This window comes from Natator depressus, chromosome 7, assembly GCF_965152275.1.
Source record: "Natator depressus isolate rNatDep1 chromosome 7, rNatDep2.hap1, whole genome shotgun sequence".
NCBI classification, from domain to species: Eukaryota; Metazoa; Chordata; order Testudines; family Cheloniidae; genus Natator; species Natator depressus.
Genome location: NC_134240.1, coordinates 111,399,828 through 111,425,226, shown reverse-complemented (window position 1 = coordinate 111,425,226; position 25,399 = coordinate 111,399,828). Strand labels below are relative to the sequence as shown.

Genomic DNA, 25,399 nt, shown 5'->3' with positions numbered 1-25,399 from the left:
CCACCTCACTGAGAGCTAGTAGCTAGGTTGATGGGAGAATTCTCCAGTGCTGTCTACACCGAGGGTTAGGTTGATTTTTTCAGACCCCTGAGCGACACTAATTTCCTCATTTAGACCAGGCCTCAATCTTTTTAAATACTAAACTTTGGGGCTTTTAAGAGATATATTTACATGTAGAAAATCATAAACTTTGAGCATTTGGAATAGCTCTCAATTTCACTTCAAAGCAGGATAGTTCTGTATCATTATATAGCTGATTGGCAATAACAATAGGTGTTAGCTGCTCCTAGGGTCTGTAAATTCTTACTAAATCTCTCTAGATGCTTATCTCTCAATTGTACCTTATTACAAAGATACCTAATTTGTTTTAACTCCAGTTTCCTTTCTGTTATTGTCATGACAGGTTCCTTCTAGCCCAAACTAACTTTAACGAATGACTAGGCTTTTCTTTTAAAGAATCACTTAACCTTGCTTATACTGCCCTGAATCCTTACCTTCATCTGTATAAGTACTCAGAGTGAGGTGTTGTCTACTTGATTAGATATAATATAATAACTCATGTGTTTCTGAGAGCAGATCAGAATAAACCCTCCCATTATAATTTCCTAATAATTTATCAAGGACTGTGGTGGAGTCTCTCTCGCTGATAATTTTTAAATCAAGTTTGGATTTTTTTAAAGGTACACAGGAAACAAGCAGAGAAGTCCTATGGCCTGTGTTATTTAGGTCAGGCTAGAATCTATATGATTACAATAGTCCCTTTCAGTCTTATAATCTATGAATAAAATAAGAAAGTAGAAAAGCTTATTACTATTTCTAATGGTAACAGCTAAACTTCTGATCCTGTAAATATTTACACACGTGCTGAACTTTACACCTGAAGTCAATGGCCTCCTGTATAAACTAGTGGGTGGTTTCACTAACCAGAGAAGGGAAATAAAGCTACACACACTTTTTAAGGCCCGTTCCTCAATGCAAGTTTTATTATCCACCAAGCAGTCACAGATCAAAAGCAAATCAAATGAAAAATACTGGGCAATAATCCCCAGAGACTTTCCCTGTTTCAGCCATCTGGGAGGGAAGAGGACCCACCCTTTGCATCCCATTAAGGCCCCTTTGCTGTAACTTCCCCTTCCTTTTCACTCTGTGCTAAGCACCCATGTGACCTCCCAGAATCTGTTCAGAAGGTTCACTTCTACCGTGTACATTGGCCTGGCCGAGTGGCACTGAAGGGAAAACCCTGACCTCAGTCTTTGTGGCCTACCCCTGGTCAGGTTGTAAGAGAGCTGGGAGGTAGCCTTCCAAGGTCCTGAGTGTATGAAAAATGTTACAGCAAATATTTATAAAATCTGTGAAGAAAATCCGTCTGAATGTTGTCTGGTTTCCTGAGACTTTACATGTTTTTTTTTTTCCAACAACTCATAATTTTTTATTTTTTGAGAGTTGTATGTTGGGCAGATTTTATAGTTAGCAGTCGCCCCAAGGATCTGTAATTCCCATTAGATTGAAAGTACTAATTTTGGAGGGATATTTGGGTGGGACTGGGTCATAGAATCATAGAATATCAGGATTGGAAGGGACCTCAGGAGGTCATCTAGTCCAACCCCCTGCTCAAAGCAGGACCAATCCCCAATTAAATCATCCCAGCCAGGGCTTTGTCAAGCCTGACCCTTAAAAACTTCTAAGGAAGGAGATTCCACCACCTCCCTAGGTAACGCATTCCAGTGTTTCACCACCCTCCTAGTGAAAAAGTTTTTCCTAACATCCAACCTAAACCTCCCCCACTGCAACTTGAGACCATTACTCCTCATTCTGTCATCAGCTACCACTGAGAACAGTCTAGATCCGTTCTCTTTGGAATCCCCTTTCAGGTAGTTGAAAGCAGCTATCAAAGCCCCCCTCATTCTTCTCTTCCGCAGACTAAACAATCCCAGTTCCCTCAGCCTCCCCTCATAAGTCATGTGTTCCAGTCCCCTAATCATTTTTGTTGCCCTCCGCTGGACTCTTTCCAATTTTTCCACATCCTTCTTGTAGTGTGGGGCCCAAAACTGGACACAGTACTCCAGATGAGGCCTCACCAATGTCGAATAGAAAGGAACGATCACGTCCCTCGATCTGCTGGCAATGCCCCTACTCCACACCATCCTCCAGATCATTAAGGAAGATATTGAACAAAACCAGCCCAAGGACCGACCCTTGGGGCACTCCACTTGATACCGGCTGCCAACTAGACATGGAGCCATTGATCACTACCCGTTGAGCCTGATGATCTAGCCAGCTTTCTATCCACCTTATAGTCCATTCATCCAGCCCATACTTCTTTAACTTACTGGCAAGAATACTGCGGGAGACCGTGTCAAAAGCTTTGCTAAAGTCAAGGAATAACACGTCCACTGCTTTGCCCTCATCCACAGAGCCAGTTATCTCATCATAGAAGGCAATTAGATTAGTCAGGCATGACTTGCCCTTGGTGAATCCATGCTGACTGTTTGTGATCACTTTCTTCTCCTCTAAGTGCTTCAGAATTGATTCCTTGAGGACCTGCTCCATGATTTTTCCAGGGACTGAGGTGAGGCTGACTGCCCTGTAGTTCCCAGGATCCTCCTCCTTCCCTTTTTTAAAGATGGGCACTACATTAGCCTTTTTCCAGTTGTCCGGTACCTCCCCCGACCGCCATCAGTTTTTAAAGATAATGGCCAATGGCTCTGCGATCACATCCGCCAACTCCTTTAGCACTCTCGGATGCAGCGCATCCGGCCCCATGGACTTGTGCTCGTCCATCTTTTCTAAATAGTCCCGAACCACTTCTCTCTCCACAGAGGGCTGCTCACCTCCTCCCCTTGCTGTGCTGCCCCGTGCAGCAGTCTGGGAGCTGACCTTGTTCGTGAGTAAAGTATCCAGAAAGAAGCTGGTCAGTGGTGTGTTTCAAAGCTCATGGAGCAAACTAGAGCACAGGCTCGTCAGCGAATTGTTGGCTACTGGAGCGGGTGACCAGAGGCCATTGCCAGTCACTGCCGACTATAGTGGGCGGCTTTTGCAGTTCTGTTTGTGTTCCAGCCATCTGAGCTAGGAACACACACATCATTTTTTTTATAATTGGGATTTAAAATTTATTCCTGAAGGCCGAAAGCTTTTCTTTGTGTAATTGAGGACTGAGAATTGGTCATGACCCATGGAAACTTAATTAAACTTTTAATTAAAATGGTTGAATATAATAAACTTATAATTATTTCCATGGGTTAAATATAACTGAGATGAGTAAATACATATTTCCCTTTTTTGCCTATAACTTTAAGGTGGCTCCTTCATATGTGGTAGCTCATTAGTAAACTTTGAATTGTGTTTGGTCTTGGTCCAGATCCTAGAAGACAAGTATCAATGCTTTTAGAAAAAAAATCATTATTCAAATTGGCAATAGTAATGCCCTGTTAGTTTCAGTGGGTAGATGATAATTGGCTGTGGAGATTGAACTACCTTTTCACCCTTATGGGTGATCCCTCCTTATCAGGGTTAAAGCATGTTCTCAGGAATCTTGCACTTCTGCTAGTTCTGTACTTGTTCTGTAGATGAACACAATTTCTACCAGTATAACTATTTCAGTTGTGTGTGTGTGTGTGTGTGTGTGTGTGTGTGTGTGTGTGTTTTAAATAAAATAAATATATCAATACAAAATCTATGTGCATACCAGGCCCTAGGTCAGGGTTGGGCAAACTTTTTGGCCTGAGGGCAACATTGGGTTTCCGAAATTGTATGGAGGGCCAGTTAGGGGAGGCTGTGCCTCCCCAAACAGCCAGGCATGCCCCCCCACCGCTTCTTGCCCCCTGATGGCCCCCCTGGGACTCCTGCCCCATCCAGCCCCCCTGTTCCCTGTCCCCTGACGGCCCCCCTGGAACTCCTGCCCCATCCACCCCTCCCTGTCCCCTGACCGCTCCCCGCCGCCCCATTGAACCCCTCCTCTCGTTCCTGACTGCCCCCCGGGACGCCTGCCCCATCCAACTACCCCTTCTCCCTGACTGCCCCTGGAACCCCTGCCCCTGACTGTCCCCTGCTGCCCCATCCAACCCCCCCCCTTCCGGATTGCCCGCCCCAAGACCCCTGCCCCCATTTAACCTCCCTGTTTACCGCCCTCTGACCACCCCGACCCCTGTCCACACACTCACCCCCTGACCACCACCCCAAACTCCCCTGCCCTCTATCCAACCCCCCCCACTCCCTGCCCCCTTACTGCGCTACCGCTACAGCTGCGCCACCCAGAGCACCAGGACAGGCAGCCGTGCCGCCCAGCGGGAGCCAGCCACGCCACCGCGCAGCACAGAGCACTGGGTTAGGCCGCGGCTCTGCAGCTGCGCTGCCCGGCAAGAGTTCGCAGCCCCGCTGCCCGGAGCATTGCACTGGCGGCGCAGTGAGCTGAGGCTGCGGGGGAGGGCCAGGAGCTCAGGGCCTGGGCAGGAGGGTCCCGTGGGCTGGATGTGGCCCGCGGGCCGTAGTTTGCGCACCTCTGCCCTAGGTTATACCAGGGGTAAAAAAAAAATTATGTAGACGAGCCCTTGGTCTAGGGCTGTCCTTGAGGCACTTTTCACCAGCACTAAATCCTCTCTAGCCTAAGAGAAGAAAAATCTAAAACTTTAAAAAGTACTTTCCTTCAGTTTGCTGTCTTCCTCTGAAGAAGTAATTAGTTAGTAGAGGAGTTTCACTCCATCAACTACCCTCCTTTCCTACTCAGCCTGTTGTTTTTCTTCCTCTCAGTCTCTTATATTTTATAAGATTAAACCATTTTTCAGGGATTTCAGGAGCATGTAGGCCAGGGCGGGCAAACTTTTTGGCCTGAGGGCCGCATCAGGTTTTGGAAATTGTATGGATGGCCGGTTAGGGGGGGCTGTGCCTCCCCAAACAGCCAGGCGTGGCCTGGCCCCTGCCCCCCTGCTTCTCACTCCCTGACGGCCCCCCCCCGGGACTCCTGCCCCATCCAACCCCCCTGGAACCTCAGCGCCACTGGAACCCCTGCCCCTGACTGGTCCCCGCTACCCCATCCAATCCCTCCTCTCATTCCTGTCTGCCGCCCCAGGACTCCTGCCCCATCCAACCACCCCTGCTCCCTGTCCCCGACTGCCCCTGGAACCCCTGCCCCTGACTGTCCCCCACTGCCCCATCCAACCCCCCCCCTCCTTCCTGACTGCCCTCCTGGGACCCCTGCCCCCATTCAACCCCCCTGTTCCCCGCCCTCTGCCCACCCTGACCCCTGTCCACACCCCCGCCCCCTGACCACCACCCCAAACTCCCCTGCCCTCTATCCAACCCCCCTGCTCCCTGCCCCCTTACCGTGCTGCCTGGAGCACTGGTGGCTGGCGGCGTTACAGCCGCGCCTCCCGGCTGGAGCCAGCCACACAACGCGCACCACAGAGCACCGGGTCAGGCTGGGCTCTGCAGCTGCGCTGCCCCAGGAGCTCACCCCGCCTCCCAGAGCATTGTGCCAGCAGCGCAGTGAGCTGAGGCTGCGGGGGAGGGGCCGGGGGCTAGCCTCCCGGGATGGGAGCTCAGGGGCTGGGCAGGAGGGTCCCACGGGCCGTAGTTTGCCCACATTTGATGTAGGCTGAGGAAGCAATCCTGCAGTCCTCAATCAGCAAAACTCAGTGAGGCCAATAAGAATTTTAATTGAGTAAGAACAGCAGGATCTAACCCTGAATTACCTTTTCACCTCTAAGAGCAGTCCCTTGAGGGCTGTATTGAGGCAATTTGTTGGGGGAGAGACAATGTCTGGGAAGCTTGTGACTGCTGCTGCTCTCTCTGTGGATAAATTATTGTCAGTGCTGGAAATTGAAATCCTCAGTCTGGCACTGGCTTTCGGAAACACTGAATTCACCTAGAAACAGATGAGGCTAAAATAGAAGTGGAGAGCAAAATCACATCAGTCAAGGGTGAATTTTTAATATAGTCTATTTTAGCGTTACTTTTGAAAATAATGTGTGCTGAAAAGCCATGAGGAAAAGCCCTTTATCCCTAAGAAATGCTCTCTGCAGCCATTTATGAAGCAAAATTTAGTTCTGATTATATATTATTATAGAAACCAGTACAAATTGATGGCAATAATGGCTTCAGCCACCCATCCCTGGCCAGCAAGGAAAACAAAGCCTGATATGTAAAGATCTGTCCAGTATCTTCAGCTACTTCTCTGTTTTGCAGTAACCAAACAAGATGTATAGTAAAATAAATATTCTGCTCAATGAAAGACTTTCAGATGCCTTTTTTTTTTGCCTCATGACATTTGGTGCACTAAAATGTTATGAGGTAAAATGTAATGTCAGTGCCCAGAATAGCCTTGGGGGAACAGAAGAGCAGTCAGATAGCAGGGAATGGATAAATGGTGTGTATATTCGATTGCTTAGTTGACATTTGGGAGTGAGTGTCCTAACGCTGATCCTGTTAGCCACCATGCACAGTTACTTCTGAATGTCTTTCATTTCAAAGCCTTGTGTACAAAAGGTCAGTAATATTAAGAACTCCTCTTTCCTTCGGCACATGATGTGCTGTTCATATATTGGATTTTGTGTTTTTAGCCAAGATAAATGTAAACTTCATTAACTAGAGAAAAATGTTGGATGTATAAAATTTTCAAGGGTATGCAAAGGTTTGAGAGCCCTCCATTCCCATTGGCTTATTGGGATTTGAGGCGACTCAAGCCCCTAAAGGGGGAAATTGGAAGCAATGATTTATGGTTTGAAGGCTCAAATTTGAAATATCTAGACATGAAGAATCACAGATTCCAAATCCCACTGGAGTGACAGCCCTTGAGTCTTCTAAGAGGAATATACTGAGCTCCATGGAGTTTGGTCCTTTCCAGTAAGGATGACCTTTCCTCCTATTATTGTGCAGCATTCTACCCAGTGATTATCCAGCTGGCTGCTGCATCCTGGCCTCTGGAGTGGCTGCATTTCATTTCAGCAGTGTGTGGGTGAATTGTTCTGGCGCTCCTTCCTAAGAAGAATTCTGTGTAATGAAATAAAATATAATTAAATAGAGCCCAAGTTTGATACATTGAAGGTCTTGAGATTTTTGTTATAGGAGGTTCTATTCCAGTTGTGAATAGCTGTGAATGCCATGTCTTATGTTTGGGCCCACCGGCTGTGCTCCACTGAGCAATTATTGGCAATCCATAGAGAGCTGGGTGGCCATGATACTGGCTTCCCTTGTCTTCAGCTGCTCTTTTGAACTGTCCAGTCTCTGAATTCCAAAGAAGAGCCAGGAAGGCTATAAAAACAGCTGGAAACCAGAAGGAGTCGTCATCCTGTAAATGAAAGGGGGACCTCTTTCAGGGGCTGGAGCTGAATGAGAGAGGAATGTCCTGGGGAGAAATGAGGGAAGCAGCTGGCCAGTGTAAGCAGGGGAGCAGAGGGAGAGAGTGGGAAGGGGAGATGATATGAAGAGCAGAAGCAAAGGAGTGTGATTAACTTTCTTCTTAAAGGACGAAACACTTATATATAAAATTGTTGGGAAGTACTTTCCTATGTGAGCAATTCCTTTAGTTGCCGAAGTATGTTGTATAATCACAAATGGGTGTACAGGTGTTTATGAGACAATCTCACTAATAAGATGTGGTCCATGTATGAACAATTTTAGAGCCACTGCTTAGGGATTAAGGATAGAGTCTCCTTCAGTCCTGCAGGAAATATATTTTGATCATTTCTTACCACTTAGGTTTTTTGTTTTGTTTTGTTTCCATAGCTTGCGCCATCCCTTCCGTTACAAGAAGATTTTGTTTACCACTGGAAAGCAATTACCCATTATTATATAGAGACCTCAGGTAAGAGAACTTTTTTTTTTTTTTTTTTTTTTTTGCATCTTCACTATGGAAAGAGGCAAACTGGAACTACCTCGGTGCTGTTTAAAAGCGAAGATTGGGAAATAGCCAAACTGTTTTCATTAAGTAAGTTCCTCTTTCTTTTTCCAAAGTAACAAAAAACATTTGTTTTAAAATATCCTTTATCTTTGATTTACCTTTGACAAAGCACCTTGATAGAGGGTGAACAACAGCGGATGTAATGCCTCATTCCCTGTGCACCTTGTTGAGAATTGTACCTTTTAAGGTCAGACCTAATTTCTGGCTTCACCTGTTCAGTTCACTCTAAACACACATCTGCAGAAATGTAATCCTTCTGATAACCCTTCTCATTTCTGTTGCATTGCCTCTTTTCCTTTTCTTTCCAAGGTTTTACCACGTCTTCACAAAATCACTTTGCAGTCATGTACACTTGAACAATCATTTCTGAAGCCAGTCAGACTTTCATACAATGCTCAGTACTGGGCATCTTTCTGTATTTTATCTTTTTAAATTTTTTTCTCAGATTGTGTCTCTCCTTAAGGTATTTTGAGACTGCAACTGTGAAAGTTCTTACAGATTTCATCCATGTTTGACAGAATCAAACCAAAGTTAATTAAAACTCTAGTGTCTGCCTTCTGCTCTTCTTCATTTAATTAAAAGCTGGCTCTTCAGTTGAATTATGGCCGTATTTGCTTAATGTAAATCACATTTCCACCATTCCAACAAATACATAAATAATTGTCCTCCTAATCACTTGTTCTAGTCTGTTGTCTTTAAAGACAAATATCACCATGCCCTATGTACTCTTATCTCTGCATGCCTATTAGAGTGGCTATTGAATGTTGTGTTCACAACCTCAGGACTTCTGATTTCTTGTTTAAATCAATATGTACTCAAACTGACATATAAGCATGTGTGGTGCAAAATAAAAATAAATTCAGCTTTGGCTTCTGTACTAAATATTTATTTGCAAAAACCCAAGCTTCCATTCTTGCTGCTACCTCTCCCTCACGACCACCTTCCCCCAAATGAAAATCTGCAAAAAGATCTTGAAAACTGTGTGTTTGGATATGCTACCTTTGAAATCAATGGAAATTTTACCTTTACTTCAGTGGGAGCAGGATTAGGTCTTAGAAGCCTTACTTCAACAAGTCAGTCTAAGCTAACTGGTGACAGAGAGAAAACTGAAATTGCCCTGATACGGCAATTCTCTTCTGTGACCTTGTTTCCTTTTGCATTCAAATGACCGTTACAGTATTTTAAAGTTATTGCATAAGAAGAAATGACTAATTCCACATTGCGTTAGTTGTTCAATTAAAATATGGCAAAATAAAAATTTGTTTCTAAATTCCTAGAAACACACCAGTGCCATACAACACCTTGGGTTAATGCCTGTTCTCAGTTACACTGGTGCAAATTCAAAGTAACTCCATGGCCTTCAGTGTAACTGAGATCAAAATTCAGAGTAACAGCCGTGTTAGTCTGTATTTGCAAAAAGAAAAGGAGTACTTGTGGCACCTTAGAGACTTTGTAGTTCTCTCTCTCTGTAGCTCATGAAAGCTTATGCTCAAATAAATTGGTTAGTCTCTAAGGTGCCACAAATACTCCTTTTCTTTTTGAGATCAAAATCTGGCTCTTTTCCTTTATAGCGATCTATGAGCTGAACTGTACTCTGAAATTTGAATAAAACAATACACAGTCTTAACAAAGACGATTTAATAGTCATACTTAAGAATTTTTTTAAAAAATTGAACTGAGCCTGAAGTTTGGATATACATTATTTGTGAGATTAAAAAAAATAGGCTTCTCTCTGTCTCTCACTCTTGAAGGAATTGTTCAAGTGGAAGTGAAGTAGATTCTGGATGCTGTCCACAGATTCCAGTCTTGGATTGTTTTGGGACCATCTGACAAGTACAGTCTCAGAAATTTAGTATTCCACACTTTTTTTTTTTTCACATTAAGGTTAAACTTCTCTAGTATCTAGTAGTCCACATTTTCAAAAGTGACCAGTAATGCTTTGTATCTATGTTGAGATACGTTAAAGAGACCTGATTTTCAGAGGCATATGCTCAACCCTCTGGCAAAATCAGGCCCCTTTAAGGTGTCTCAGGTTAGGCATTCAAAATCTCTGTTTCCCTTCTGAAAATATGGGCCAGCATATTTATGTAGATGTGAATTATCCAGTTAATACTCTCTTTACCGCTCACTGGCTATGTTGTAACAATTTTTTCAGAGGGCTCTTTTAATAGTTATTTTGAAAAATGGCCATGTTTTAAACCAAAGGTTTATAATTGAACTCAAAGGAAAAGGAAAATTTGGTTTTTATTTTTATCATTTTAATTGAATATTTTTTATTTAGATGACAAAGCTCCTGTGACTGATACCAACATTCCTTCTCACCTGGAGCAGATGTTGGATATTCTAGTTCAAGAAGAAAATGAGAGGGAATCGGGAGAGACAGGGCCTTGTATGGAATATTTGCTACATCACAAGATCTTGGAGACATTGTACACACTAGGGAAAGCTGATGTAAGTACATCTCAGGCGGTGGGCAAGAGCCTCATCCTTTGAGGTACTTAGGACCTTCAGTCCCATTAGAATTATGTCAGTTGAGGATGGTCGACACCTGGCAGGATAAGACCCGTAAACTCTATGAAATCTTGCTGATGATCGTTTGTTTCACATTACCTAAGAATGTTGCTGGAGTTCCAAAGTAACATGAGCAAATGAGTGGTCATTCAAGTCGGCCAAAGTGAAGTAGTATGGTCCATTGGTTAGAGCACAGGACCTGGGAGATGGGAAACCTTGACTATGTGACCTTGAGCAAGAAGTCACTTTGGCTTTCTGCCTGAGTTTTCCCACCTGTATATGGGGATAATAATACTCACTCTCCTTTGTACAGCATTTTGCTTGGGTGACAAATGCTTTATTAAGTTTTGTTGTTTGTTTTTCTGAAAACAGTTGTGTAGATTACAGAAGCATGCTGTCCCTGATTTAGTGCTCTGAGCTGCAAAAGACATTCAAATTACCCTCCATAAAACAGTCTCTTGGGCACTGTGCTCTTTAGATAACTTAATAAAGCAGAGAGAGGTATGGGTGAGATTCCATATGGCATCTCAAGTCCTCTTTGCTCTGCTCCGGTGGTGCAAAGGGGATTTAAAGCTGCCTTAACGCACCACCTCAGGTTTTCCCAAACTATTCCCACCTCTGTGGTCCCCTCCCCAGCACAGGGTGTGCAACCAGAGCACAAGGAGCTCTCACAGTCCTGGCTGGTGGAACAGCCCCTTTGGGGATGTAGCATGAGATAAACCAGCCCTGAGTCTACTCTAATTTGTGCCAGTCTAGTTTGATGGCTTACAGCCCCCACAACTGGTAGGGTGTGGGGGACCGAAAGGTGAGTAAAGCCACCTGTGCTCTATGCCCCATTCTGAGTCGTGCTATACTGCAATTGGCAGCTTGGCCCTATATATTAAAAAGCCTTTTCAACTTCGTAAAGTTCTGAATTGCATGGGACCAATGTTTTGTTTTAACTGTAGAGAACTGGATGGCTCAGGACTATCAGTTAGATGGTGATAGCACATAATTAGTACTTTAATTAATGTTTGTACAGTTTCATCTTTTACATACTCTAGTCACCTTAGAGCCTTTCACATCTATGTCACTGGTACAAATCTAGCCCAGGTCAGTAGTGACCACTTGGTGTTAAGTTTTCATGGCTATTCTGTGGCCTGTGTGAAGTTTGTTTTGGGACCTCAGTCCATTTCCCAGGAACAGGAAATGTCCTCAAAACTGCCACCGCCACTGTTGGTGCCATTCTTGGCAGCCTTATCCACTGAAAGGCCAAGGATTGACTGGATCATGGAGACTCAATTACTCTTTCATCCCTCATGGTAGTACCTTCATGTCATGGTGGAAGTCCATCAGTTGGGCAGTGTAAGAGCTTTCACTCCTGCTGCCTGTTCTGAGGATAAACAGAGTACTTCATTCTCCAGGGTTGTCAGTCTTGCATCTTTCACACATTCACTTGATGTTTCTTGTCTTGTCTGGTTGGTTCTTATGTGTAAAGATAGTTTTCAGTTTCTCTGAGCCTGTGGGACAGCAATCTCTTCCTTCTGGGAGCACCTTTCTCCCAATATTCCTATCAACGTGGCATCTGTCTTGCAGCCTGGTTAATGAGGTGCCATAATACATAACATGGCTGGGGTATTTAATTAGCAATGTATTTATTAGAAATATAGTTGGTTTGATACAACTACAAACTCCGTGAGGAAAACATGATGCAGTTGAGCTGTGTGAAATGCAAAACTGGCAAAGTGCTTTTAAGAGTCAAGAGAAGTCATTACATTTACAAAAATATGTCTGCACAAGTGATTCTTGGACAGCATGTCATTTATACTTTACCATTTGTGAATTACCATTCATACTTTACCATGTGTGGACTAGTTGACCTTTTGAGGTCCCTTTCAGCCCCTACAGTTCTGTGATTCAGTACACCTGAAATAAATACGTCGTTCAATGTGTGCAGGGTGTTGCAGTTAACTCCAGTTAGGAAATATTCTCACTTTGTTCTGACCTATGGTATGTCTACACAGCAGCTGGGAGGAGTAATTCCCATCTTGGGTAGACATACACATGCTAGCTCTGTTTGAGCTAGCACCCACAAATAGCAGTGTAGCCACAGCAGCTCATAGTAGCCATCTGAATACAATCCTGCCTGACCTCCTGTGTACATACTGAGGTGGCTAATCTAAGCTCCATGGCCACACTGCTGTTTTTAGGCACTAGCTTGAGCAGAGCTAGTGCATGTATGTCTAAATCCAAGCTGCAAATCACACCTCTCAGCTGCTATGTAGACATACCCTTAGGCTTATTACATTATTCTACCATCACGGTATGGCTCCACTAGACTTTTTTAACTCAGGTTAATTGATTGTCTGTTAACTAACTAAAGTTAACATGCTTGGACAAGCTACTATGAATACACCACAAATATTAGGGATTTACTTTAGGCTGAGCCCTTGGGTAGATTACAGGCATTTTTGTCCTGGAACAAACATTTGTGGAGTGTCCAGATTAGCATGTACAAGAGTGCTAGGTAATTCAATCTAACTAGCAGTCAGTTAACTCAAATTTTAAAAAAATCCTCTCATGTAGACAAACCCTAAGTGGTGTGTTAAGTGTGATGATTTTACTTGCAGTAGAGCTGTACCTAAGTTGTTGATATATGATGTTGGGCTTCTGTAGTGGCATAAACTTTCCCACAACCCACTCTCTGTGTTCTGTTATACAACTGAGTTGGCTAGGCATAGGCTCTTAGATGTTAAAAATATCAAGTTTTGTGAAAATAAATATATTTTAAAAGCATGCATTCAATTAATGTAAAGGGCGTGGTTTTTTTAATAAAATAAAGCATGTATAGTTAGCAAGACCTAATATTTTCAGTTGTTTTGGATCAACTATTTAAATTGATCTGTTTATTTATGATAAAGCTGTTCAAAAGGATGTTAATCTTATTTCAATTTAATCTCAGCTGTTTTGGATGATCAGCTTGTATGTTGTTTATTTCATTGTTGTTCTATTTCTGTTGTGGTCTAGTGTCCTCCCGGAATGAAACAGCAAGTTTTGTCTTTCTATACCAAACTTCTAGGAAGAATTCGACAACCTCTTCTCCCACATATAAATGTATATAAACCAGTGCAGGTACGGTTCAAGTTTCAAACAAACATTTATTTGTATATGACAAGCTTTTTGGATGTCAAATGTAATGGTTTCTCTCTTGCGTGGGGTTTCTGTCTGGGGTTTTTTGTTTTGTTTTTAATCCCCCAGTGCAATAACAAATTACTGATTGGGACCTCTGAGTGTTACTGCAGTGCAAGCAGTAAATAATAATATCTCATGTATACCGGTGTAAATCTGGAGTAACTCTGTTGAAGTCAATGTACCTTAATGTCATCAGAGAACCGCTTTGAGAAGAGAATTCAGCCTAGAGTGCCTACCAATAGGCTACTGGGTTTCTTCCACTTTTAATTGTCTACTTTTTTTCACCCCACCCACAGAAATTAATCAGACTTTGCGGTGAAGTTCTAACAGCACCAACAGAAAATGAAGAAATTCAGTTTCTCTGCATAGTATGTGCAAAGCTGAAACAGGATCCATACCTGGTCAACTTCTTTCTTGAGGTATGTTTACAAGTATATTTCAAAACTGGTATATTACAGCCAAAAAATTCCTGAGAAGCAGATTGGTGCTGCACTGGCTGCTTTCAATTAACTGAGTGTCATTTTCTTTAAAGTATTCAAGGGATTTTCTTTTATTTTTATTTTCTATTAGAGAAACAGTCTCATTCTTTTGTTCCGCATCTTCATTCAGAGCTGACATATTTTTCTGCTTGAAACTATGCCTAATGCAACCATTAGAGGGCACTTTCCAAATTAGAAAACCAGCATCTTAGGACTTGTCTACATTACCCGCAGGATTGCCGAGCAGGGGTCGATTTATCGCATCTAGTGTAGACACGATAAATCAACCACCGAGCGCTCTCCCGTCGACTCCAGTACTCCACCGGAGCGAGAGGCGCAGGCAGAGTCGATGGGGGAGTGTCAGCTGTCGACTCGCTGCAGTGAAGACACTGCGGTGAGTAGATCTAAGTACGTCGACTGCTGAAGTTCACGTAGCTGAAGTTGCGTAACTTAGATCGATTTCCTCCCCTAGTGTAGACCAGGCCTTAGTCAGTCAGTGGGGAAGTAACAATGTCGTGAATGTAACATGGGAGTCCTGCATTCAGGAGTAAAATTGGACTTCTTGCTTTGTTCTTTGCCTCAGGTCATGGGAGAATAAGTGACTATCCCATGAGGCTTTGAATGCACCTTGCAAAATGCTGAGGGCCTTGGGGGATTGGGCCCTTAGTTGGTAGTGATGCATGTGGTCTGGAATGCTAGCCTGAATAGCCACAGTGTTGACTGACATCAGAATTAGAAAGTTTAACAGCAGGAAGATTTGGAAACTTCAGGATACTACTGAATTTAAAAGAGAGTTCTAGAATCACTGAGTTTTGTCTTAGAGCTCAGGCCAAGCCTTAAGAGATTATTGGAAGCTCCAGTGTTTCTAATCATAGTAGCCCATGGCAGTCCTCTTCACAACTTCTAGAGGAGAATTATTTTCACACAGGACATTTTAGATTCATTTAGCTGGAATACAGAGTTTGTTGATTCTGCCAGTCCATGCCCCTAGCCTTTCAGAGGCTCTAATTTGTAACTTGATATCTGTCTCAGACCTTGGAAGACCTAAGAGGGTAAATTCCCAGTATGCCATCTGATACTTATCTTGCAAATTCCATTAACACAGACATAATTTATAGCTGAAACTCTGGTGCATCACTCCAAAACTGTACCTGCAGGTATATCTAAATATAGCATCTTGCTGGAAGTTTGTTTGTGGAGCTGTGCTGTATCTCGTTTACTTCTAAAGTTGAAAAAAAACCCAGCAGGCACCTACTTGATTCTCTGTTTAAACTATCGGCTTTTTTTCAGTTGTTCTCTAGCGAATTAGTCATTCTATTACAGAAGTTTTCAGCTGTGTTGCTTAACAAGCATTAGGATCAGGGACTAATTGCATAGCTACATCTCTTGGGAAAAGAAATTTGCTAGGTGAATGGCAGTTGAAGTAACCTTCTGTAAGCCATTTTTGAATCCTACTTAGATCTTGTGGCAGTGAGTTCCTCATGCTATATGTGTGTGGTGTAAAAGAGTTTCTTTTCGTCAGCTTTAAATTCGTTACCACTTAATTTATTGAGTGTCCCCTTGTTTCTGTATTGAGAGGATACATAGAAATGGCTAATTTACCTTTTCTGTCTCATTCATTATTTTATAAACCTCTGTCATGTCCCCTCTTAATCATTTCCTTTCTAAATAGTCCTTACCTTTGTAATCTCTCCTGATATGGAAGGTTTTCCATACTGTTGATCATTTCCACTTCCCTTCTCTGGAACTTTTCTATTTCTGCTGTATCTGTTTGGGTGGTGGTGGAGTGACCAAAATTGAATACAATATTCAAAGTGAGGCTCTACCATCAGTGTATGACATTACATTATATTTTCAGTATTCCCTACCCCTTTGGTTACTGCAAGCTAACAAGCTGTGAAGTCACTTAATGATAAAGTGAAGTTGCACCACTCTCAGCAGAATTTGACCCCCCAGTGTTTATCTACGTCATGAAAATGTACAAATGTATTTTTATATTGCCTACTCTCTACTGGGTTTTCTGATCAGGTCACTCAGAGGAGAGCTTTGTAGAAAGCATTGAATATGTATTTTATGTAACCTTTTTTATTAGGTGATTCAGGATCTTGTCCTCTACTCCTGCAGGAGGCAGGTGAGCAGCTAGACTGCAGAACTGCATGACTAGACACATGCAAACTTAAATATACACAGAAACTCTGAATGCATGTGTTCTGATGTACAGAGGCTGACATTACCTGCACCTATCAGAAATAACTGAGTTTGAACATAGCACATCACTCAAAGGGTTCACTTGTGGAATTCAAGCTTTCTCATACAGGAGTTATTGTTCTTGATACAGGCACTTCCCATTTATAGACAACAAGAAATAGACCCTAGGAGGTTCAGTAATTTCAGTTTTAAGGATAATGTATATTAACATACTGATTGCTTTGCATCCTTAGGCCTTTCGCAGTGTAGAAAAAAGACCTACTTGTAGAAAAGACAATTTTATGTTCTCTGAAACCATAATCTTTCCAACATACCCCCAAATCATACTTCTGTTGGACCATGGAGTAGACTATAAATTGTGATCCCTGGGTTACCTCCCCATGGACTTCAGTATATTCGTGCACAGTAGCAATGCAGAACAGTGTCTCCACAAAGAATGCACATCATCTAGGCAAGTGTTCAGAGAATTTTTGTAGTTTGCTGTCTGACTGTTGTGTATTTATTTCCTCCTGGTTTGTGTGTACTAAAAGCTGGTAACCCAACTGGTGACTCTTTTAAATGTTTAATGCTTGTGCAATATTTGAAATAACTGTGGCCTTATCATAAATGTCATAGGATCTATAATCTTATTACTGTGATCACTTGAAAAATTGGTCTTAAGATGAAGTCCAGTGTATGAGTCTAATACAGTATTTACTCATCTAGGTCTGTGCCAGAAAAACAGAGAATCCTTACCCCACAACCAATCTCTCACTCGGTCTTGTAGAACACTAATGTAAATATATCTTTTATTTGTACAAAACAGATTTATAGAAAGAAGGCTGGGTCACATTCTTTCAAGGTAACAAAGCAAATGTCCTACAACTCTCAAGAAAGTGTTGTATGAGTACTAGGTGTCCAGTGATAACTTGGCACCCACTCCTTCCCCTCTATGAAATCTACTAGATATCTTTAAAAAATACAAACAGAAAAAAAATATCACTTGAGAGTAGCTCACAAGTCTTAGAGAGGCTTTTTTTTTTACTTTGAAGGCAAAATCTCTCTACAAGTGAAGAATCAATTTCATTTTCTGATTGGAATCGGAAATGGTGTTTCCATAGTCACAGAGATAAAATGGATTGAGGTCTTGACCTGAAAACCATGTGCTAGTGTCAAAAGTTGCCTGCATAAAGTAAATGCGAAATTCATATTGGAGATTGGACAAATCAAATAGTATCCATTTCAGTTGTTTGATATAAAGAACAAGACCATCTCTTTTCATTTGTCTTGGACAAACTAACACAGAAGCAGCCTTAAAATGGTTTGGTATAGAGTTTGGGAGAAATTTTGATAAAGTACAAAATGTGTTAAATTTAAATATTCAGATGCTTCTGCACCCATAATATACTACACAACTAATACATCCAACCTTGTAAAGAGCTACAGTAGAACCTCAGAGTTACGATCCCCACAGTTACAAGCTGATCATTCAACCACACAGTTCATTTGGAAGTGGAAGTATGCAATTGGGCAGCAGCAGAGACAAAAAGAAAAAAACTGAAATACAGTACAGCACTATGTTAAATGTAAAGTACTAAAACAATAAAGGGAAAGTTTAAAAAAAAAAAAAGATTTGACAAGGTAAGGAAACTGTCTCTGTGCTTTGTTTCATTTAAATTAAGATGGTTCAAAGCAGCATTTTCTTCTGAATAGTAAAGTTTCAAAGCTGTAAATTTTTGAAAGAACAATCATAATGTTTTGTTCAGAGTTATGAACATTTCGGAATTATGAACAGCCTCCATTCCCGAGGTGCTCGTAACTCTGAGGTTCTGCTGTACTTGATGTATGTGTTACATAAACCTTTATTTTCGTAAATTTCCGCTTTAGGGCAAACAGCATTTTGATCAGTATAATCTCCTGTCCTAATGTAATGCTTTTCAGAACAAGTTAAAAGCATTGGCTTCCAAAGGATCAGCAAGTGTAATTACAGAAGACATGCTAAAAGGCCAGGATTCGTTGATGACAGACATTGGGCAGTCCGTTCAACCTGAAGAAATATCTAATGCTGCTGGAGCGGAGCAAATAGAGAAGGAAGATGATCTATCCACAAGTCTGGATGAACTAAATGTCACTTCATCACCTGAGGCCTCAGCTATTCGTCTAAACCAAGACTATAATTTAGTGAATTCTTTGCTAAATCTCACAAAAAGCCCAGTGAGTCATTTTCGATTCTACTCAGTGTGGTAAAATGAGTAAAGTGTTTTGGATGTTGCTGGAAGGGAGTCATTTACAATAGATATGTGTGTGTGTATATATATCATTTAATGCTTAAGAAATCAGATAGCTTTTTTTGGTAGACCATTTCTTTTGCAAATTTCCAGGTGAAAACAAAACAAAAAATTCTAGAAAATGAATTGACTGCAATCTCTGATATTCATTGGGATCAACTAGTTTAAGGATGTTGTATGCTTCCAAAGCAAGTTGAGTGGTTTAATTATATCACAAAAGAATATGGAAAATGGAAGAAAGGGCTACTTTATATAGCGTCAATTAAACCAAAATAATAAACCAAACACACTTTTTGTAAAAGCTTCAGTAGACCTGATTCTGTCTGTGAACTTGATTTCTTGTCAAAACAACCACTATGGGTCTGATTCAAGTCCTGCTGAATTCAAAGGGATCATTTAGAATTAACTTCAAGGGGAACTGAATAAGTAAGGCCCTGTTTACTGTAATGGTATCAAGAGCAGAAAACTTTACATACCCCATAGTTGTAAAGTGATGTTTTACATTAGATTAGGCCCAAGCCAGTGTATACTCTTTAGCACTGGTTGTATAAACTTGAATGTTATGCTTACCATGTCAATAACCCTCTTCAAAAGAAAGATTCTAAAAGAAATTTAGTAGAAATATCTGTTCTAATTTCTGAACACGGAACATCAAGAATCCACTCAGTCCCTTTTTGATTCTGTTTCAAAGATCCTTTGGTTTCTGGTGTTTGATTTCAAATAAATATCGTTCCTGATTTATTTAACTCTTCCATGTCTGTTTGACAGGATGGTCGAGTAGCAGTAAAGGCATGTGAAGGCCTCATGCTCTTAGTGAGTTTGCCAGAGCCAGCAGCAGCCAAGTGCTTGACTCAGAGCACTTGCTTATGTGAATTGCTGACGGACAGGCTCACCACACTCTACAAAGCCCTGCCTCTGTCCGTGGATCCATTAGATATTGAATCGGTTGAGGCAATTAACTGGGGGTAAGAATATTGTTTCTGTTTTTAATATTTCAGATAACTTTGTACCACATACTGAAACTAAATTTCTGCCATTAGCTAAGACCTCTAGTACAGATAAGGCACCATGCAAGCAGTTTCATTAACAGAATCCAGATACAATATAGTAGTACTCTTAAGACTTGAGACATACATTGCAGTGATTATTGAGTTATGGGCAGATTCGGCTGCCAGTCCATGCACAGTCAGTCATTTGAGAGCAGCTCTCCCATTGAATTAGATTAGAGATCTGTCTGTGGTATAACTGCAGAATCAGGCCTTGGATTATTTTCCTTTTTGAATGTCAAGGACATAGGAAATTAGTAGACAAACTTTTTGGTGCGTTCAGTGAGCACACGGATCCAAGAGAAACAGGAAGTATCTGATGAAGGACGGTTTTAACATTTTGGTAGTAAAAGTCAAGAGGGCAAATACAATTATTATATAACTCATCAACATGGGGCAAACGATAGTAAGCCTGTTGTTCTAACTACTTGTACGTTAGACTCTAAAAATACTTTTTACTTTGGAATTTACTTCCCCGTACCCTGCCCCAGCATACTGTCTTGGTCCCAGTACTTGATCGTGGTCTTAAGTTTCTACACAGGAATGATATATCTGATTTTAAAAAGTTCTTTAGCAGCTAAAGGTGATATAAGATCCAGTGGCTGGAAATAGAAGTAACTAAAAATCAAATTGAAAATAAGATGCAATTTTTAATAGGGTAATCCACTGTTAGAACAACTTACCAAGAGATGTGGTGAATCCATCATCACTTGGAGACTTCAGATTGAGATTGACTGTTTTTGAAAAAAATATGCTCTAGTTCAGCCCCAAACTATGGAGTGGGCTTGGCAGTGTTCACTTATGTATTAGGGAAGAATAATCCCACTACCTCAGGAATGACTAGGTCAATTTCTATGGCCTCTGTTACTTGGGAGGTGAGATTAGGTGACCCTTCTGACTTAAAAACCTGTTAAAACATTCTAGGTCCATCCATGTAGAATTCTTCTGCTGGCCATACCAAGTATACTTTAGCATGCCGTTGAAATCAATGGACTGGTAATGATAGCACTGCAGGATTTGTGGAAGACCAGCAGGAAAACTGTTAATATTCCCTCTTTTCTCTCTAATTGCACTCCTGCTCCCATTAAAGCAGATGGAGAATGTTGCCATTGAATTCAGTGGGAGTAATATTGGGCCCAGTGTTCTTTAAAGGTATCTAAACTAAATATATATATTTGCTCTTGTGTCCTCCAGTTTGGATTCATATAGCCACAAAGAAGATGCATCTGCTTTTCCAGGGAAAAGAGCCTTGATTTCATTTCTCTCCTGGTTTGACTACTGTGATCAACTTATTAAAGAAGCACAAAAGGTTTGAAATGTTTTCTGGAATAAATATGGGTAATCCAAAACTAGTTTGGCAAATAATATTGTTCCACATCTCTGGAGTTTGAAAGGATAACATTTTGTGGCCTGTGTTTTAGACTACTGCTGTTGCTATGGCAAGATCTGTACGGGAACGATTTTTTGTTGGTGTCATGGAACCCCAGCTGATGCAAACGTGAGTAGTCTCTTCGCATGTGGAACAGCTGGATAGAAAACAAGTTAAGTTGATATTTTCAGTTGGAATCCAGTAGCTAACATTAAACTTCTTATTCAGTTCAGAGATTGGGATCCTTACATCAACAGCACTGTTGCATCGTATTGTCCGTCAAGTCACTTCAGATGTGTTGCTGCAAGAAATGGTTGGCTTTATACTTGGAGGACACAGGGAGCCAGAAACCCTGACAGACATCAACAGACATCCATTGCGACACAGGTTAATCGAGCACTGTGACCATATTTCTGATGAGGTGAGAAATCGTCATGTCAATGTGTCTAAAATGCTGCTCTGCTGTGAAAAGTGACTGCAAAAATGGCATTTTGAGGTCCCATGTTTATTGTGTGTCAGTCACTTCTAGCTGAGTTTTACAGGTAAAAAGATGGCGGGTGGGAGGGTTCTAACTGCCAGCCCTACAGAACTTCCCTTGGGAGGTGAAACTCGGTGTTGACTCTGACTAGAGCATCAGATTCTCTGTGCTGTATTTTAACATTATTTGCAGCTATGTATGTCCGTTTGGGGTTGCTTGTACACGTGTTACTGAGGATAGATTCTGGCCCCTACATGGGGAGTTGAATTTGTAGTTGTATTGATGATGCATCATCCCCTCTCTCCCTTAGTTGTGCAGGTTCTGGAATGCGGACAGATAAAAAGTAGTAAAAATGTATTCTTGTCACTAAAGTCAGCAGATAGGACAGAGACTATACACTGTGCAAATGTGCTGACTAAGAAGGTGCTGTCATTCCTTTTATGCCCTGATCCTTAAGCTGTTCTATGCAGAGCCATTTTGAAATCACTTGACTGCAGTTTTCAGAGTAGCAGCGTGTTAGTCTGTATTCGCAAAAAGAAAAGGAGTACTTGTGGCACCTTAGAGACTAACCAATTTATTGGAGCATAAGCTTTCGTGAGCTACAGCTCACTTCATCGGATGCATAAAAGTGGAAAATGCAGTGAGGATGTTTTTATACACACAGACCATGAAAAAATGGGTGTTTATCACTTCAAAAGGTTTTCTCCCCCCCACCCCACAATGGCCCACCTTGATTATCATACACGTTGTAAGGAGAATGATCACTTTAGATAAACTATTACCAGCAGGAGAGTGGGGTGGGGAGAGAAAACCTTTTGAAGTGATAAACACCCATTTTTTCATGGTCTGTGTGTATAAAAACATCCTCACTGCATTTTCCACTTTTATGCATCCGATGAAGTGAGCTGTAGCTCACGAAAGCTTATGCTCCAATAAATTGGTTAGTCTCTAAGGTGCCACAAGTACTCCTTTTCTTTTGACTGCAGTGAGGCTCCCACTTGGAACAGCTTGATGAGTCAGCCTTTTCAGTCCTGGCTTTGTGCTTTCTGTTTTACACCACCCCTTATGCTTAGAGCAGCCTCTCAATTTAAATACTCCAAGCCCCTGCCCTCTGCTTCAGAAAGACCTCCCAAACCTGCCTGAGCTAAGAATCTGTGTCTTTATATGTCTATTTCACCTACCTACTTAAATGCAGCAGCCAAAGCTTACAAACCAGGGCACCAAAAATTAGGCACTTAAATTTGTATTTAGGCATCTAAATGAATGAACTGAATATCAGACATACTGAACACCACTCAGATCCTACTGAAGTCAGTGGGAGATGCGGGTGCTCAGTATTGTTGAAAATCAGGCCACTTTTATTTTAGGTGTCTAACTTTAGGCATCCTGGTTTGACATTTTCGGCCTATAATTCCAGCCATAAAATCCCCATGGCACTCTGTGTCAATTCTGTATTGTATCCACTAGTGTTTTTAGGCCTTGATCCTATATCTGGGTCTACACAAGTGCAGGGGCCTGCCCATGTTGGTCTGGTTGTAGAATTAAAGCGTTCGATTGTAAGTTCTTTGGGCAGGGTTACTGTTAATTTGGCACAGTTCTCCTCTTTTACAGGACTCTGTCTATCTGATGCTTTAGAAAAGTTAAAGGTTGTCATGTGTATATGTGTATATTCTTTCTGACCTTTGTGTGGTCTCTTCATCTACATTAATAGATCACCCAGTATGATGATCATCCAGTCCTGACTAGGATATTTGAGTTCCTGACTAGGATATTTGAGTTTGGCTGTAATATGAAAGACTAATATTAAAGAACAATCTCCCATCATGCATAAACACAGCTACTCTTAGTAAGCTAAGAACAGTGGTTTAAGGAAACACTGCTTGCATTTATTTTAATCCTTTATTTTTTTTTATGTTGCAGATCAGCATAATGACTTTAAGAATGTTTGAGCACCTTTTACAAAAACCTAATGAGCACATTCTTTACAACTTGGTTCTAAGAAATTTAGAAGAAAGAAACTACACAGAATATAAACCACCCTGTCAGGAAGATAAAGATGTGGTGGAGAATGGACAGATAGCAGGAGCAGTGTAAGTGTTTCTGTTGTATCGGTGAGGGACTTCACGATGGCTGAGTACACCTTTCACTTTTTATTTTTTTAAAAAAAAAAGCTTTAAGACAGTTTTTCTTCCTTTATCTAGTTGAAATAAAATTGAACGTGGATGACATTTAGTTGTCATCATTTGCCATTTGTGTTAACAGCATTGTAAAGATTTAACCATAGTCAATGTAGATTAGTTGTTGCACAGTTTACTCCATGAGCAGCTCATGTATGTGATTAGAACAGTGATAGATGATTGTAAATTAGCAAACTTGTCTTTCTTACATACTAATACACACAGGTTCTGGTTTAGCAATTTGCATAGGCTTAACTTGAAGCACACAAGCAATTCCATTGACTTCAGTGGGGTTGCTAACATACTTAAGGTTAGTCATATGCTTAAGTATCTTGCTGAATCAGGGCCACAGTATCTTTAAGCTTCATAGTTTTTCATGAAGCTTACAAACACCCTTTTGTGCTTGGTATATAAGCATTATCCCCTTTTTACAGGTGGGATGAGAGGGCGGGAAATCGGGTCAAAGAGATTAAGGCCCAGATCCTGAAAGGTGTTTAGGCTCCTAACTTTCATTGAAACCAATGGAAATTAGAACTAAATACCTTTGAGGATCTGGGCCTAAGTGATTTGATATGCAGAGGTATTCGGCATCAGAGCCAGAACCGGAAGTTCCTGGCTCCAGCTCAGACCACTAGACTATGCCTCTCTCTCTTTTTTTAAGTTAGTCATCAATTTATAAATGTTGATACTGCATAATAATAATTCAGTGAAGTGGTATTGAAATTGTGATAGTCTAGAATGTGTGCTGGCTGGTCAGAGAAGAAAAATAGAGAATGTGCCTTTGATTCAGAAGGCTTCCTGCCTTCCCTAAAATTCCATGAATTATCTGGTGTCTCTGTCTAATGTAAACTTACAGAGACCTGGAAGAAGATCCGTTATTTACTGATCTTTCTCCGGATAACACATTGTCGAATCAAGAGTGGCTAAGTGCTTCTCCTCCCATCAGCCCAGAACATCCAAAAAACGATGGGAAGACTGAAGTTCATAAAATTGTAAATAGGTGAGTTGAAAAAATAATTTTAAAAAGCTGTTTTGTGTGTGTAATTTAAATCAGGGATGTAGTTAGCATAGTGCTGATGTTCTGTGTAACTTGGAGGAATGATGCACCGGAAATAAACTGTTTCATTCAGTAGGCTATTCCATAACGGTTAGTGTTTTATAGAAAGAAAATAAAATAGTTCAACATAAACCAAAAGAGAACAGAAAACCTTTCCAGCCTGAGGTCCATCCTAGGTCTTTGGTCTCTGGAGAGGGTTCAGAGAAGAGCTGCAAGAATGATAAAAGGATTAGAAAACATGCCTTATAGTAAAAAGAAAAGGAGTACTTGTGGCACCTTAGAGACTAACCAATTTATTTGAGCATGAGCTTTCGTGAGCTACAGCTCACTTCATCGGATGCATACTGTGGAAGCTGCAGAAGACATTATATACACACAGAGACCATGAAACAATACCTCCTTCATGGTCTCTGTGTGTATATAATGTCTTCTGCAGCTTCCACAGTATGCATCCGATGAAGTGAGCTGTAGCTCACGAAAGCTCATGCTCAGATAAATTGGTTAGTCTCTAAGGTGCCACAAGTACTCCTTTTCTTTTTGCGAATACAGACTAACATGGCTGTTACTCTGAAACATGCCTTATAGTGATAAGTTTAAGGAGCTCTATCTATGTCGCTTAACAAAGAAAAGGTTAAGATGTGACTTGATCAAATCTTAAGTACCTATATGGGAAACAAACATTTAATAATTGGCTCTTCAGTCTAATAAACAAAGGGATAACAAGATCCAATGGCTGGAAGTT

The 25,399-nt window shown here is 41.3% G+C and overlaps 1 protein-coding gene across 1 annotated transcript in view; it reads left to right on the top strand.

The window, feature by feature from the left end:
• The window catches only part of FHIP2A (FHF complex subunit HOOK interacting protein 2A), a 52,537-nt gene that overhangs the window by 5,349 nt on the left and 21,789 nt on the right, over nt 1-25,399 (top strand). Inside the window, exons 2-12 of the mRNA XM_074959281.1 lie at nt 7,720-7,798; nt 10,176-10,345; nt 13,412-13,516; nt 13,873-13,995; nt 18,184-18,456; nt 19,299-19,495; nt 20,771-20,885; nt 20,998-21,074; nt 21,174-21,366; nt 23,344-23,513; nt 24,457-24,600. Of these exons, the coding sequence (XP_074815382.1) occupies nt 7,720-7,798; nt 10,176-10,345; nt 13,412-13,516; nt 13,873-13,995; nt 18,184-18,456; nt 19,299-19,495; nt 20,771-20,885; nt 20,998-21,074; nt 21,174-21,366; nt 23,344-23,513; nt 24,457-24,600 (1,646 nt within the window). The remainder of the gene's footprint in view (nt 1-7,719; nt 7,799-10,175; nt 10,346-13,411; nt 13,517-13,872; nt 13,996-18,183; nt 18,457-19,298; nt 19,496-20,770; nt 20,886-20,997; nt 21,075-21,173; nt 21,367-23,343; nt 23,514-24,456; nt 24,601-25,399) is intronic.